This window comes from Capsaspora owczarzaki (assembly GCF_000151315.2).
Source record: "Capsaspora owczarzaki ATCC 30864 unplaced genomic scaffold supercont2.7, whole genome shotgun sequence".
Taxonomy (NCBI): domain Eukaryota; class Filasterea; order Ministeriida; family Capsasporidae; genus Capsaspora; species Capsaspora owczarzaki.
This window is the reverse complement of record NW_011887298.1, coordinates 1,252,576-1,267,750: the sequence shown is the minus strand read 5'-3', so window position 1 is coordinate 1,267,750 and position 15,175 is coordinate 1,252,576. Positions and strand designations below refer to the sequence as shown.

Sequence of the window (15,175 nt, the reverse complement as noted above, 5' to 3'; positions counted from 1 at the left end):
TCCAGATCCATGAAGCGATCCTGGCTGGCGTCGGGAACGAGGTCGTGAAGGACCACCAGCCGCACACTGCATGTCTCGTAGCTTGGTTGCGGCTGGATCTCCTCGTCCTCCTCCATCTCGCCTCGTGCGCTCGCTGGCTCTTGTGCGTCGGGCTCTTATGCTTGGATGAATTGCTTGACGTGTGTGTGTGTTGCAGGTCTGGTCGGTCTCGTGAAGACAGAAAAGTACAAGAATCGACCCGAGACCTATGGCTCTAAAGAACAACAGAAAAGAGTGGCTCAATCCAGCCCAAAGTAGTAAAGATCCAGCTTCACACAAAATCGCTCCCCACTGCGATCGCCCCGCCATTGAGCCAAAACGGTTGTAAATATCATCTGTAATCACCCCTGAAAAGTGCGCGGTCCGACACCGACTGGACACGTCGGAAATCGAGCTCGGCGAGGGCGACCGGCGTTGTGGCGTTCTTCTAGGGGTCAAAACAGTGTTTCTGTCCTGCGCGCTTCCTCGCCGTAATAGTACGCGATGCACCCTAGGCAGTCAGTGTGCTCGATCTCGAAAATGCGGGGGGTGCAAAGTTGAGCAAAGATTATGATGCTCTGCTGCACTTGTCCTGGAAGAACGCTTGTGGCGCCGTTTTGCGGTGGCCTCGAGGCCATTTTTATTTTTCAATTTTCTGAGAAAACCGATCAAACAAAACAAGCGAAAATCAACAAGCAAAGCTGTCAACCTGAATAATTTGGAAAGCAGAACCAGAAAAACAGAGTGAATCGAATGATGGTTGCTTGGGTGAATATTCCGAAAAGTAAAACCGAGCATCCTCTCGGAGGGTCCTTTTTACATGCAAGCGTTTTGAATTCACTCATCGCTAATCTCAGTCAATCTCGGTCATTTCTGAGTCATTCCTAAGCCATTTCCCAGTAATTTCTCAGTCATTTTCTCAGTCATTTTCTCAGTCACTCTCAGTCACTTTTTTTCTTCTTTTTTCTTTTCTCCGTTCAACAATCATGCCGAATCCGACTGATGACAACATTGCGACTCACATCCACTCGCTCGAGATGGAGCAGCAGGACGAGACGCGCACCAACCTGCACAACTTTGAGATTGAGCTGTCGCGCTCCAACACACCCGAGCCCTCTGCAGCAGCAGTCGCAGCAGCCGTAGTGGCCGCAACAGCCGCTCAGCAGCCAGCAGCAGCTCAGCACCACTCGACTGGCGTTGCTGCCCGCCGCCCGTCGACGGTGATGAGCTCGCCGCCAGAGCAGATCCACAGCATGGCAGGCCACCTCATTCTGCTCGCCGTGGACGACCAGCCACACTCAGAGTACGCCGCCGAGTACTGCTTCAAGAACGTCTACCGCGAGGGCGACATGGTTGCGTTCATGCACGTCTACCCGACCACCGCCTCCAAAGTCTCGACCTTCTGTAAAAAAAACAGCAAGCTTGCACACTCGATGTCGTCCTTCGTTGTAGTAGTGAAATGGGGAGTGTGAACGAGAGCGAGTGGAGTGAGAGAGGAGTGTGACGACGCAGTGCGAGTTCGTCTTGGCGGCAGTTTCAAAGCCAAGCTCCGAACAGCAATGATGAAGCGGGGGGGGGGGGGCGGGTTTGGGGAAAGAGGACATTGCATTACTAAACAAATGATGGAGTAGCTCGCCTTCACAATGATGGGAGAGGCAGCTTTGTTGAAGGTGAAGTGTGTGAAGCGTGAGTCAGATTTGCATTGATGAGAAACAAGGAAAAAAAAAAAAAAGAAAAAAAAAAAGAAAGGAAAGAAAAAAAAAGAAACGAAAGTGAGGTATTCTGCTGCAGTTCTGAGAACGACACGGGAGGATAAAGCAGAAGTGACACAGCGACTGAGAGACAGAGATAGACGGGTGGTGGTGGTGGTGGTGGTGGTGTTGGAGTGAGCGTAAATGCGGGGGGGGGGCTTTGGATGCTGATGGGAAAAGCATTTTTCGCTCTTGTTCTCTCTCCACTCACATCCAACGCGCTCTCTGCAGCGTACTTGAGCCCCGCCGAGTACAAGGCCCTCGAAGCCAAGCTCAAGGCAAACGCCGAGGCTGTGCTCAACAAGTTCGCCAAGATGGCCCAAGACCGCAACGTAAGTCCCACTCTGTTGTGGGAATGCATGGGAAACTTCTACTGTGGGACCCTTTTTTCGCACAGTTGGTCATCGATTTTGCACTCGTTGCCCACCTTCAAACACTGCGTCGTTGTTGCCAACAATGACTTTCAGTGATGTGTGGGGATTTTGCTTTCGCATGCATCTTGTGAAACTCGCTTGGCTTTGTGAAATTCTCACTTTCTTTTTGGGGTGTGGCAACCCAAATCCGCCTCCTCTCGCTGAACCAACTGCGCAGATTCGCTACAAGATCCAGTCCTTTGCTGGCGACCCACGCTACATTATCTGCGAAGCTGCCTCTCGCTTCCACGTCCGAGTGGTTTTGCTGGGCTCGCGCGGCTACGGCGCTCTCAAGAGGTGAGATGAACTGAGAGTATCGAAAAAAAAAAATAGTGGATTTGTACCATTTCCTTGCTCACCGCCACCCCTCGGATTCATTCTCGACAGCGTCCTCCTTGGCAGCGTCAGCGACTATGTCGTTCGCAACTGCTCATGCCCTGTGCTGATCTGCCGCCAACCTTCCACTGACGACAACGATCCCAACGCCGCCATCTGGAAGGAGAGCAAGCAGGCGTCCTCCATTGTCAAGCAGTCCCCGAGCAGTTAAAAGTTGTAATTCTTGTTTTGCATGCATGCTCTTAGCTTCTCTTGCAGAGACTTGCATTCGTTGCTGTGTGAATTGTGTGCCCAGTCAAAAAGAAATTTATTGTTGGACGGTTTTCGTTTCCCCCGTCCATGAACCACAAAAACAAAAACAAAAAAAGGCAAATATCCGAAAACCACACCCGTATGGTTTTCTTAACCAACACAACAAAAGCAAAAAACAAAGCAGACAAAACCATCAACAGCGCACTGGAGATCATGTGCTTGAACCATCCAGCAACGCTTGCCATCGTTGCCTATTTCGCAGCACAGCGCCCTCGACCTCGCTTGCCAGAGGGAGCGCTCGTGACAGGAACTGTTCGAAAGCACAAATGGCAATGGTGGTTGTGAAAAATCCGAGAACTTTTTTTTTTCAACTCGCCTACCTGCCCGATCCAAAAGCAAGAACAACCCACAACCTTCCTCACCTTGAACGCAGGCATGGCCACGTGGTCGATAAAGCCAAGCTGGAGCTTGGGCTTGTTTGCGGTCGTGCGGTCGTTGATCTCCATTGGCTTTTCGCCGCGGGCTCGCTCGAGGTCTCCTTGGGCGAAAAACTCTGCGTAGATGAGTTCCGCCACCAGCGAAGCCGACTCCCAGGGCTTTCCAGCGTCAGAAAGATCGCAAGCAGTCATGATGAGGCAGCAGATCAGGTGTGTTGCGTTGCTCTTCTCGGTCGGGGTGAGTTGGTCTGGAGCCGTGGTCTCGCGCTGGACAAGCATGGCTTCCGTGCGCTTTTGAATCGCAAAGTGAGACGCAAGGTCTGTCGCGAGAATGTTTCGTCGAATGCGGTCCAACACTTTGCGGTACTCGGAGCTCTCGACATTCGCGAGTAGATTGCATCCGTCGACTTGCAGAATGTACAATGTCTGTGCAAGGTGGTGTCGCTCGAGCACCGACCCCATTGAGCTGTACAAGGTCGCGAGCGATGAGCCTGCGAGTTTTTGGAAGCTGTCGGCAAGGAGTTTGGCAAAAAAAAAAAAACCGACCAAAAAGAAAAAAAAAAAGCGGCCAGTCAGTTTTCCCCACCAAAACGACAACAAAACCCAAAAGAAATGAACCCACTGTTGTTCTCCTTCTCTCTCTCCCCCTACTCACTTGTTGGTCGTGCCGCGATGGTCGACGTCATGTCCGAGGCACGAAATAAACAGCGCGGCAACCTCGTCCAATCCCACAGCTTCGAGCAGTCCCGCTTTCCGAGCTAATACATAGCAGAACTGCGCCACACTGAACGCGTGCATCCAGTTGTGGTACGGAACATCGCGATAGCCAAGCTGCAGGGTGAGCAGGAATTTAATGGCAGTCTCGCGTGGTGTGCGCCAGCGTTGAAGAATCTCCAAATCTTCCAACATGAAGACGCAGCACCGGATGGTTTGGTCAAGAGGCACTGCAAGGCGGCCCTGAAAGGAGAGCGTGGCGAATCCCGGGAACTTTGCATGCACATCGATGGTTGGCTCGGAAGTCAGCGCACTGAGTTGCTCGGGATTGATCTGGCGGTGGTAGGCCAGAATCTCGAGCGCCACTTTGGCGTGGTGCTCAGCTTTGACACGCTCCTCCATCATGAGCGACTGGTGCAAGGCGAGGCCCGCCAGCACGGCGAACGCAACACCGTCGGCCTCATCGGCCTTGGTAAAGCGAGGAGCCTTGTTCATGGCTTGGATGACGCCAATGACTTCCCCATTGTTGAAAACGGGGATGGTCAGCAAAGACGTCGTCACAAAGCCCGTGACGCCGTCGATATCCGAGTTGAACATTTCGTTCTTGTATGCGTTCTCGAGATTCAGCAGCTCTCCGGTTTGGTAGACGTGTGCAGCAATGCCGCGGTTGATGGGGAAGCGAATTTCGGTGGACGGTTGCGGATTGAGCGACGCGGGCAGCGCGGCCTGATCAGTGGTGGGCTGGGGCTCGGCGTTGAGGTCAAAGATTTTGGCGTACAGCTCGTTGCGTTCCTTGTCTACCAAAAAGAACGAGCAGCGGTCGGCACCTGTGAGCTCGCGCGTTTGCGCAACAATGCGCTTGAGCAAGTCGTCAATCTCGCCGGACGTGTCGAGCAGTTTTCGCGCGACTTCCAGGAGCAGGTCGCTCCGGCGCTTGGCGCGTATGCTATAAATGTGCGACAGGCCCAGCTCGAGGTGTCTTTGAATCATTGCTGGGAAGGCGTTGCTCGGCGAGTCCACCCACAGCTCGGCCGCGACCTGATCCTGGGACGGGTAGATTGCAACAAGCGCTGCTTCATTCTCCCGCAGCGGCAGCACGAGGAAGCACAGGGACTGCAATGCCGATGGGCTTGCAGCGTGCGCCACGTAGTCGTTCAGCAGCGCGGTGACTGTGGGGTGCGGCTGATTGCTCCACTGAGCAGATTCGCTCGACCGTGTGAATGTCTCAATGCGGCTTTGCTCGTGTCTGCCAGAACCACACACCCCCCGCCCGCCCGTGCGCGCGGCAAAAGGACAGCGTCGGTCAGTCAAACGAAATGCAGAAACAAAAGCAAAAAAAAAAAAGTTGTTTCAAAGTGAAGAATTGAACGAAGGGACGAAAGAGAGAAATGGATTAAAAACTAAAAAAACCGTTTTGAATTTTAGGGTGTGAAGCTTTTTTTTTTTTTTTTTTTTTTTTTTTTTTTTTTTTTTTTTTTTGGGGGGATGTCGAATTCGACAATGTATCAGCGAACGAGTTCTCACAAAGCAAGAGGAAGGGGAACGAGAAAGATGGGCGGACGGAAGTAAGCAATGGAACGGAAGGAAGGAAGGAAAAGAAGGATGATGAAGTGAGACAGAGTCGGAGAGGGAAGAAGTGAGTGCGCCAGTCGGAGGTTGGGTCAAAAAGAGCGCGCACGACAACGATGAGTGTGAATGTGAAATGATGAAACGAATGGTGAATTGGCCAATCATTACAACGGGGAGAGGGGAGGGGGAAGAAGGCTCCGGGACGGAGAGGGCGAGAATGAGGGATGAGAAACGCACCGAAGACCCTCCGCAATGGGAAGCCCAGCGACGGACGGGAAGAGCGCGACCTCGCTTGCAATGAACAGCCAGCAACGCACGACTGGCGCAGCCGTAGGAGCAGCGGCAGTCGTAGGAGCAGCAGCAGCAGATGAAACGGACAAGGACGAGGCTGGTTTTAAACGGGCCAACGCAGCGTCATACTCAATGTTGACCACTGCCTGGCCCATCGCAGTCGCATCTGCAATCGGCATGACTCAGAGTGAAAGACCGAACAAAGTGGAAAACGCGACTTCAATACAAAGCAACAAGTGAGAAAAAAGGACGAATGACAACAACATCAGTCCTGCTTTTTTTTGTTTGACCGTTATTGAGAAGTAGAGATGGACGAGCTGGCGGCGCAGCTTGGAAGCGCAGCAATGACAACGTAATGGAAACAAAACGCTGCCAAAGAAAAAAAAAGTTTCAATGCAAAGTTTCAATGCAAAGTTCAATGCAAAGTTCAATGCAAAGCTCAATGCACAGTTCAATGCAATTCGTGATTGAAACACACACACACAAAAAAGCCACAACAGCCTCAGGAAATCGGATTGTGTTTGACTTGTTAAACATAATAAAAACTCACTGAGGGTTGTTGTTTGTAGAGGATCATCGCGGACGACGCACGCGCGACAGGCGCAGTACAAGGCGGGAAGGCAGCCGGCAACACAAGCAGAGCGGCGCAAGAAGCTCCTCGACCGCCAGAAAGAGTTGAGTGCACTCTCCAGTCATTGCTGTGATTGAGTCAGGATGCGGGGTTGGGTGAAGGCTGGTGGGGGGGGGCGGTGGAAAGGAACTGACGTTTGGTCCTGGTTTTCTGTTTGCGTTTGATCAGGCGTCGCCACGAGCTGGTCGACTTTGCAAGGAGACTTGCATTCGACGAGTTGACAGAAGAGGACGAGCATGCCATCGTTGCGGAGAGCGAGTCTCAATCACCAGAGACCGGCGACGACAATGATGAGGACAACCACTACGACGACGACGACGAGCAGGACGAGGTCGACCCAGACCAGGACGCCCCACCGCGACGGCCGAAAGGCATGCGTCGATCTGTATGCACTGATGGCGCCAGTTATTGGTAGGAGTGCAGTGTCAGGCGGACTGAATTATCACTCATTCGACCTCCTGTGGTTCCTTTTTGTCATTTTGGTCAGGTGTATCGAAACCCGTACCGACACATGCTGATGCAGTCAGAATCCATGGAAGAGGTACCGGTTCCTGCGACTACTGAGCGTTGTTCCACAGCGCGACCCAAAAGGTCGATGGCACGCCCGAGTTACTCACTCTCTTTGCCCTTTTTGGCGCTGTGCGCTTGTAGGCCCCAGCAGATCTCGAAGGCACTTGGAACTTCTTATTCTGCCCGCTTGGACGAAGGTGCCTTGTGGTCTCGGTACGTTCCGCATCGCTGCCACGATCACGCCGTTTGTTGTTAGTGTTGTTGTTGTTTTCTTTTCGAAATTCCTTGTTTCGTCCTCATCCCACCTCCTTGGTGTTTTAGGCCAAGGGACAAACAACAATGCGTCTCCGGAACGGATATCCGCAGCAACGGTTTCCTTCGAATCTACCGGGTGGCAACCGCAAGTCTGACAGCAACTACAACTCGTCCAACTTTTGCATTTTGGACTGCATCTTCCACGAGGCAAGCAAAACCTTCTTTGTTTTGGACTTGATGTGCTGGCGAGGCGTCGACGTCTTCCAGACAGAGAGCGACTTTCGGTACTTTTGGCTGCAGTCCAAGCTGAGCGAGGAAGGTGCGCGATTGACCACACGGTCACCCGCTCATCCGTATGCGTTTGTTGCCGCTCCCCGTTACTCTTGCAACCGCGTCGAGATGGCGACGCTATTGGCCGGATTTGCAAGCGCACCCCCGTTCGACTTGGATGGTTTGTTGTTCTTCCACTCTGCAGGTCACTACACTGGCGGTTCCACGCCTCTCAGCCTCTGGCTCAAGCCGGAGATGGTTGGTCCGCGACTAGGCTTGGACATTCCCGGCTTTGACCAGGTCGCCATTGCCTCACAGCTCGCAGCACATCAGCGTGAGCTGCAAAAGGCCGCCTTCCTGCGAGAGCGAACCATCGTTATTCAGCAGCGTCAGCAACAGCAGCAGCAGCAACAATACCAGTCTGACAGTGGCTTTGACAACGCACCGTCTGACGACTCGTTCGACAATGGGCACAACATGGGGTCGGGCAACGCACACAATGGCAAGAAAAGCCGACGCAAAGGCAAGATGAACAAGTCGCAGCGAATGGAGCTACAACCTGGGCAAGTCCTGCCCCAACCTGGCAGCTTCTACATGCAAGGTGCATCGTGGGCGTCTCAGCCTCATCATCATCACAGCAACCAAGACGAATCCGCATTGCATGCCAGTAGCATCAGCAGCAGCTCTGCCGAACACATGCCATGAGCTTCCTTATCATCCCTCTAATAAATGCAACCAACACGTCGTTTTTATGCTCGAACTGATTTTGCACTTGATCCCGACGTGACGAGGTCAGTCATCAATCTTGTTTCAGTTGGTCGCGTTATGACAACGACCGTCCGACGACATGGATCATGATGACGACAAGCCCGAGTTCACTGAGCCGTCCCATCAACAGTACACATCCGCGTCTCCTGATGTGCGACTGGTGCATCGAGCCAGCCAGAAGCGACCGTCGACGCGCGGTTCCGGTTTGCAGACTGCGCGGCGGCAGATTGAAACGCATCCCCACACAGCCAGCAGCCGCAGCAGTACCACCAGTGCCGCCTCTGCTGACGATCTGGATGTAGATGTGAATGTAGATGAGGATGAGGATGCAGACTTGGATGGAGATGTGGACGGAGACGGGTGCTGGGACGCCGACACTGACGCTGTCGGAGTTGCACGACGCGACACGAAACGCCCGCGATTGGAGTCGTCGTCGCCGCCGCTCGCAGCCGCCCAAGCCGAGTCGACGCCAGATGTATCAAGCGCGCAGGATTCAATGCTGCTCAGCTCATCCGGCCGCGGGAATGATGGCGAGTCGCGCGAGATGACTGGTCGTGCAGCTGTTGGCGCCAACTCTGACAGCAACTCCGACGACGACGACGACCTAATTGACCTGACAATGGACTTGCAAGAAGCATCCGATCGTGCAGGCAATGTGGACAGCAGCGCTGACAACCGACGCGAGCTGATTGACCTCACAATGGACGTGCACGCATCGCGCAGCAGTTCATCTGTCTCAGACAATTCCGGCAATCGAGCCAAGCCAACGCAGTCCACCCCTCGTACTACAAGTCTTCAAGACGTGCAAGCATTCAACGGCATTCCAAACAGCCCAGCAGAGGCGACCGATCTCAGGACTGGTGCTGGAATCACCCCAGATCCTCGCGCCGCCGGAATCAAGCAGCACGTCTTGACACCGCGGCGCGGATTTATCGAATGCAATGCGATCGACATTGGCCCAATACGTCGCTCAAGTGCGGCGTTTACGATTCCAAATTCTCGCGCCAGCACGCCTCGGAACCTCGGACTCTCGTTTCACCTCGTTGCCAAGTTTGGATGGCAGCTCGGCATGCCTTGCTGTGGCCAGTCTACCAATCTCGGTAGTAGCGCCGGTAATTCCAGGAATGCACATGAGTCGGATCGATGGTTGTGTCGCCGGTGCTGCATCGCGCTCCACGCAAAGTGCTGCGGCACTCGCGCCCTGGACGTTTGTCCCATTTGTCAATGGCACTCTGCCCCAACTGGAGCTCTGGTCGGGCACTTTTCCCACGTCGGCTGCACGATTGCCTCTTCGTCCTTTCATGCGATGGTCAGTACCGTGGACACGGGGCTCTGCTACAGGGAAAATTACGCCGTTCTTGTCATTTATTCTCACCTTCTTTCTCTATTTGATTTGTTTTTTCTGCTGGGCTTTGTGTTGCCACTCGCCAACACCCAATGCTGTGCCGCATCTGCAGAGTAACTATTGGCAAACGCCGCTGGCGGTCGGTGCACGGGGAATCTTGATGAACCTCAAAGAAAAAGGCATGGGCCCACAGACCCGCATTTTTCGTTTGATTCTGACTGGTGCTTCCGTCGATGACGCCCATCCTGCCATCTACTGCGATTTGGATTTGTCTCCGACCGTTCTCGAGTCGTTGGCGCGGTACGAAGTGATCATCACGTTCCAAGTGTCTGCGATTCACAACAACGAGCCTTGCGCCAGTCCGGGCACAACTGCCGATGGCGTGCATGTTTCGCCCCTCACTGGCTTTGCTTGCACTCGCCTGTCATTGGACTGCCGCATGTATATGGTGCAGAGCATTGTTCCGGCGGAGCAGTTTTTTGAACTGTCTTTTTCGCGCTCCCTTGTGAACACGCTGCTTGAAGGCGTTCGCTCCTTTTACGGCGGCCGCACCTGGCAGCAGTTGCTTCAGGAGTGGTGCTCCATGCAGCGCCATCGTCCTGCCACTGACCATCTTTACGAGGCGCTTGCACAAGCTGCCCCAGCTGAGGCACTCTACCAGCTGCTCGACGCGCACATTCCCGAGCACATTCGCGGTCTGGCCATGCTCGAAGCTCATCTCGAGAGCATTTCCACGGGCGTGAAGGCACCCCAGTCGTTCACATCGAGTCGAATCGATGCCTTGCTGAAGCTGGTGAGCAGCCCCAGCCAACATCTCCCGAGAGCGTCCCAGCCTCCAGAAATTGCGTGCTCCATGATGCCCTATCAACTCGCGGGCCTCTCTTGGATGAGCGACGCCGAGTGCTTTGGCAAGAAGCGAGTCGATTCGTTCAGCCGCCACGACGACGATCCTGTGATTCTTCAAAAGCAACAGCTCGAAGCGAATCTGGCATTGGCGCCCGTGATGCCGCCGTTCACCTCTACAGACCAGGTTCCTTTTATTTTGCGCGCGCTCGACGCCCCTATGACGTACATGCTGGTCCCACCCTCGTATCTCATCGAAGGCATGACAACGGAGGCAGGGTCGCTCGATGAAGGCGACCAGACAACCACAACACGCGCCATCTATTTCAACATTGTCTCTGGTTCCATCAGTCTTTCGCCTCCTGCCCTTGTTCGGCCCTTTGGCGGCATTCTCGCGGATGAGATGGGATTAGGAAAGACGGTCGAGTTCCTTTCGCTCGTGGCTGCAACAAGGCCCAATCCCGACTTGTTCGAAACGTTTCCATTTGCCTTCGTCCAGGGTCGCGTGCCTCTGTCTCGCCTAAACCACCCACCATCCCTTTACATCAAGGGGGAGCTGCAGACGGACGCCGGTGAGCCCCTCTGCCGTGTCATTCGTCCCGTCCGCACGACCCTGATCATTGCACCCTCGCCAATTGTGGGCCAGTGGCAAAGCGAGATTCAGTATCACGCGCCTTCGTTGAGTGTGATGGTGTACGATGGACACACTACATTTTATCAGCATGACGAAACCCCCTTTGACGTGTTTTCCCGCTTTGACATTGTCGTTACCACCTACGACGTTGTTCGCAAAGACCGCCACCATGCGGCCGAGCCCGTGTACAAGCGTGGCGCGAATCGCCGAAATTCTCCGCTTGTGGATGTGTTTTGGTTTCGGCTCTGCTTGGACGAGGTGCAAATGATTGAAAACCCGACCGCCGCGGCCGCTGTGTGCGCAAGCATTCGTGCTCGCTACCGCTGGGGACTGTCTGGCACGCCGATTAGCTCGCACGGGTTTGATGACATTTTGGCGCTGTCCGTTTTTCTGCACTTCCACCCCTATTCGGACCGGCTCGTGTTCAACGCATTGGTTGCTGCGTTTGAAGTTGCTGATGCCGAGTTGCCGCGGGCTGTGCGCACCTCTTCCGCAATCACGAGTGGCGCAACCGCCTTTGGCGATGCGAATGACTGTTCTCCTATCGCTGCCCTGATTCGCCGGCGCAACCTGGAATCGATGAGAAGCAGCTTGTTGACATTTTTGCACCGACTCATGCTGCGACGGAGCAAACAAGATCTGGCGGATCAAGTCTCGCTCCCACCTCAGCACGAAGAGTACATTGTACTGACATTCAGTCCAGTGGAGGCGCACTTTTACCGCGAGCTGGAACTTCACTGCCGCAACCTGTTTGAGATGCTACGTTCGGGCGCTGGAGAGGCGTCCGCGTCGACGATGAGCGATCTGCGGAGCAGCATGGGCTTACTTCGAGCCGCGTGCTGTTACATTCAGGGTGGTGTCGTTCTTCCAGGAAAGCGCGCGCTGAGTGGAGCCCCAAAGTCAATGTTCGAGGCTACGGCGCTGCTGCTCAAGCAAACAGAGCTCGATCTGGCTGCCGCGGTGCGCGAGCAGGTCACGGCCCATATCGACCTGGGTGCAGCGCTCGAGTTTGCCAAGCTGCCCGAGGGTTCGCGATGCTTTGAACAAGCTCTTGAGCTGATCGAAACACTGGCTGCCCAGCATGCAGACGCTTGCGCCTTTGCCAAGCGCTGGATTCTGCCGAGCGACTATGAGGAGTATCTATCCTCTGTCGCAGACCAACCGGCCGCTGCGACGGCTGCAATGGCTGTCGATGCAGACGGCGAGCGCGCCGCCGGGTCCATTGATCCTGCAGCTGAGGAGAGAACGGCCGGGAACCAACCTTTGGACGAGTTTGCATCTGATGCGTCGTCGGACGACGAAAGCGCGAGCGACGTCACAGCGGAAGCTGCAAGCACCTCGAAAATGAGCAAGAAAGTAAAGAGGCTTCGGCGGTACGGCGATGACACGATGATTGGCAACTGGCGAGCCGTTGTGCGCGACACTATGCGAGCGCGTGAGAATCTACTACTTGGACATCGTGCCACTTTTCGCTTGGCAATGGCCGCGTCCCCAGACGATTCTGAAAAATTGTACGAAGATGCCGAGCAAAAGCGCAAGAGCCTTACCAAAACCGTCGAGACTGCGGTTTGTCAAGCGCGCAAGCAGCTCGACGAGTTCTTGCGGCGCTCCGCTCTCACAAGCATTCAAGTCTGCCTGATTGACTCGGAGCGACTGTCGGTTCAGAAGGAAGCGGCGCTTGTGGCATTTTTGCACGGCTCGCTGCTGGTCGACGATGGCCACTTAGCCAACGAGCGGAACGCCGACGACCCCGACAACGAAGTGACTCCGGATCCCGACGATGAAAACTACGTCTTTGTGATTCGCGGCTCGGAACGCATCCGTATTCTGAACAGCACAACCACACCCTACCTCCCTTTTCTCGTCGACGAGCTGTTGACTGCCGTCACCGACGTCGAACGCAACGCTATTCCAGCTCGACCCTCTGCGACGGCGTTTCAGCGCCTACTGGAGGCCGGCCCCGGAGATCAATCGCTCTCGGAGGCTTCCAGCAGGTTGATGACCCAGTTGTTTGCGCTCATGGATTCGCTCGACGCAAACATGGAGGAGATCTGGACTGCCCGCATGCACGTGCTCCGCGTCCTGACCACCCCGCTCCACTCAAACTACCAGCGCGACCTGGAAGCTCAGCAGTTTGGCCTGCATTGGCAAAAAGTGCTTGAGACGGCCGTGGCCAAACGCAGGCTTTTGCTCTTCAGCGCAGCTGACGAGTGGTCCAAGAAGAGCAAAACGCTAAATTTAGTGTCGCTCAACCAGCGCATCAAAAGCCAAAGCGAACAGGTCGCTTTCGCTGAGGCCGATCACCTTCTCAAAGTTCACAGTCTCGTTTCCATCCTGTCGGTTCGTCTCCAAAGCATTCTGTCCATGTTGGCCAGCGAACGGCATGGCATCAGCGAGGTGTGGAATGCACGCATCGCCTTTTACAAGCAATTGCAAGTCTTGTCTGATGCTGTCAGTCGTCCTGAGCGGCCCTTGAGCTGCCTGAGCTTTGTTCAGGAATGCCGGCGCAGGCTGGTAAGATTCGATTCAGTGGGGTTGAGCGTTGTTTCGACTTGTATTGTCTGCGACACGCTGACGTTCTTTCCCCCCCCCTTCCCGCACCCCGGTCGTCTTGGTTGAATTTGGTTGAATGATTTCTCGTCGTCAGGCTGGGCTGACCACTACAGCGGCGCAATTGACTGGCAAGGTGCAATATGTGCGGCAACTGGTTTGCAGCGCGTCTCCATTCCAGCCAGGCTCCGCTCTTGAGTCGGCTGCGGATGTTGAGGCCACGAAAGCTGCGCAAACGGCACAGACTTTGTCGGCCAGCAGCACGTCCGCACCACCAATGGCAGATCCTACCGAAGCCAGCAGCATCAGCATGAGCGTTGGCAATTCGCCCCTGACTGGTACTGGTATTGCAACCGTGCCTGTCGGCGCATCCCAGTCGGTTGGCGCCAAACGCGCGGAAGTTTGCCCGATTTGCATCGAAACTTCGACCGAACTGTGCATGACTCCTTGTGGCCATGTGTTTTGTGCTCCCTGCATTGCCGATTGGATGCGGCACCATCGGATCTGCCCGACGTGCAGGTCGCGGATTCAGTCCGACCAAATCAGCCACATGAACATGGGCATTGACGGCGCAACGGCCTTGCACAACTCAAAAATCCATCAGACCGGGCAGGACTTTTTGACCAACATGGACATGTTTGAGAAACGTTCGGTCAACGACGGAACGCGCACCATCATCCGACCTCCGGCCTATCTCCACGCTAGCATCCCGCTTGCCCGCAATTCGAGTACCAAGATTGATGCACTGATCCGCTATTTGATCGAGCTCGAGCGCCAAAATCCCGGCACAAAGAGTGTCGTGTTTAGTCAGTGGGGGCATGTCTTGTCGAGAGTTGGCGAGGCCCTACAGCTACAGGGAATTGGCTTTACCACCATCCAAACCGGCAAGGATGCGGCATCTCTCTTTCACTCCAACCCGAAGGTCACCGTGTTTCTGTTGCACTCCAGACACAAGTCCAGCGGCCTCACGCTCGTTGCAGCGACGCACGTGTTCTTGATGGATCCCATCATCAACCCCGCCGTGGAGTTGCAAGCGATCAATCGCGTGCATCGCATTGGCCAGACTGCCGAAACTCATGTTCATCGATTTATTGTTGAAAACACGATCGAGCAGCAGGTTTGTTCCAGTAGTTTCTTTTTTTTTTGTCGCAGTTTTGTTTTGCTGTGTTGTTGCTTTCGTTTTGTTGTTTGGCACTTTTTTTGGCTGACCCGATCAACTCAAACATCACGTTGCGACCACAGGTTCTTCGGTTGGCAGTTGGGCAAGATACAGCGCCCGGCATGCCGCGCAGCACTCGAAGCGATGATGAAACCATGTCGCTCCAGGACATTGGCATGCTGCTGAATGTTCAATAAGCGAAAGAAAGCGGGAGTGTGTGACTTGCATCTTTGTAAACATTCGAACAAATCATCCCCAACTCTTCAAGTGTCAAACGCTACAGGTGGACTGAAAGTATGGAATGGAAATGAAGCTTTTCTTGGTTTAGAAATCAATGCAATCAAAGAAAAACACAATACACCTACAGCACACCCATACACACATACACACACAACAATTTTTTGTTTGTTTGTTTGGTTTGGTTTGGAT

General features: G+C 54.3%; 4 protein-coding genes across 4 annotated transcripts; 3 read left to right on the top strand and 1 right to left on the bottom strand.

The window, feature by feature from the left end:
- The first annotated feature begins 889 nt into the window (after positions 1-889).
- On the top strand, positions 890-2,974 carry CAOG_04884 (hypothetical protein). Its single transcript, XM_004347585.2, has 4 exons — positions 890-1,422; positions 2,001-2,101; positions 2,361-2,479; positions 2,570-2,974. Exons 1-4 carry the CDS (start codon positions 1,005-1,007, stop codon positions 2,727-2,729), a joined length of 798 nt encoding a protein of 265 aa, XP_004347635.1. The 5' UTR covers positions 890-1,004; the 3' UTR covers positions 2,730-2,974.
- CAOG_04883 (phosphodiesterase 2A) lies at positions 2,735-6,065 on the bottom strand. Its single transcript, XM_004347584.2, has 4 exons — positions 5,728-6,065; positions 3,863-5,167; positions 3,193-3,715; positions 2,735-3,080 (listed from the first exon to the last, which is right to left on the bottom strand). Exons 1-4 carry the CDS (start codon positions 5,958-5,960, stop codon positions 2,982-2,984), a joined length of 2,160 nt encoding a protein of 719 aa, XP_004347634.1. The 5' UTR covers positions 5,961-6,065; the 3' UTR covers positions 2,735-2,981.
- Positions 6,054-8,207, top strand: CAOG_04882 (snurportin-1). Its single transcript, XM_004347583.2, has 6 exons — positions 6,054-6,133; positions 6,351-6,455; positions 6,581-6,797; positions 6,900-6,953; positions 7,064-7,135; positions 7,244-8,207. Exons 1-6 carry the CDS (start codon positions 6,090-6,092, stop codon positions 8,150-8,152), a joined length of 1,401 nt encoding a protein of 466 aa, XP_004347633.1. The 5' UTR covers positions 6,054-6,089; the 3' UTR covers positions 8,153-8,207.
- Positions 8,208-8,251: 44 nt separating this feature from the next.
- Positions 8,252-15,121, top strand: CAOG_04881 (hypothetical protein). The gene is made up of 4 exons (XM_004347582.2): positions 8,252-9,524; positions 9,673-13,551; positions 13,685-14,704; positions 14,830-15,121. The coding sequence occupies exons 1-4, from the start codon at positions 8,295-8,297 to the stop codon at positions 14,941-14,943; spliced, it is 6,243 nt and encodes a 2,080-aa protein (XP_004347632.1). The 5' UTR covers positions 8,252-8,294; the 3' UTR covers positions 14,944-15,121.
- Positions 15,122-15,175: the final 54 nt, after the last annotated feature.

Coding starts and splice junctions, on each gene's coding strand:
- CAOG_04884 (XM_004347585.2), top strand. CDS start 1,005: ATGCCGAATCCGACTGATGACAACATTGCGACTCACATCCACTCGCTC. Junction 1,423..2,000: donor CTCCAAAGTCTCGACCTTCT/GTAAAAAAAACA, acceptor CGCTCTCTGCAG/CGTACTTGAGCCCCGCCGAG. Junction 2,102..2,360: donor AGATGGCCCAAGACCGCAAC/GTAAGTCCCACT, acceptor CCAACTGCGCAG/ATTCGCTACAAGATCCAGTC.
- CAOG_04883 (XM_004347584.2), bottom strand. CDS start 5,960: ATGCCGATTGCAGATGCGACTGCGATGGGCCAGGCAGTGGTCAACATT. Junction 5,168..5,727: donor CCCATTGCGGAGGGTCTTCG/GTGCGTTTCTCA, acceptor TGGTTCTGGCAG/ACACGAGCAAAGCCGCATTG. Junction 3,716..3,862: donor CATCGCGGCACGACCAACAA/GTGAGTAGGGGG, acceptor CCTTGCCGACAG/CTTCCAAAAACTCGCAGGCT.
- CAOG_04882 (XM_004347583.2), top strand. CDS start 6,090: ATGGACGAGCTGGCGGCGCAGCTTGGAAGCGCAGCAATGACAAC. Junction 6,798..6,899: donor CGAAAGGCATGCGTCGATCT/GTATGCACTGAT, acceptor CATTTTGGTCAG/GTGTATCGAAACCCGTACCG. Junction 7,136..7,243: donor GAAGGTGCCTTGTGGTCTCG/GTACGTTCCGCA, acceptor TTGGTGTTTTAG/GCCAAGGGACAAACAACAAT.
- CAOG_04881 (XM_004347582.2), top strand. CDS start 8,295: ATGGATCATGATGACGACAAGCCCGAGTTCACTGAGCCGTCCCATCAA. Junction 9,525..9,672: donor CTTCGTCCTTTCATGCGATG/GTCAGTACCGTG, acceptor CCGCATCTGCAG/AGTAACTATTGGCAAACGCC. Junction 14,705..14,829: donor AAAACACGATCGAGCAGCAG/GTTTGTTCCAGT, acceptor TTGCGACCACAG/GTTCTTCGGTTGGCAGTTGG.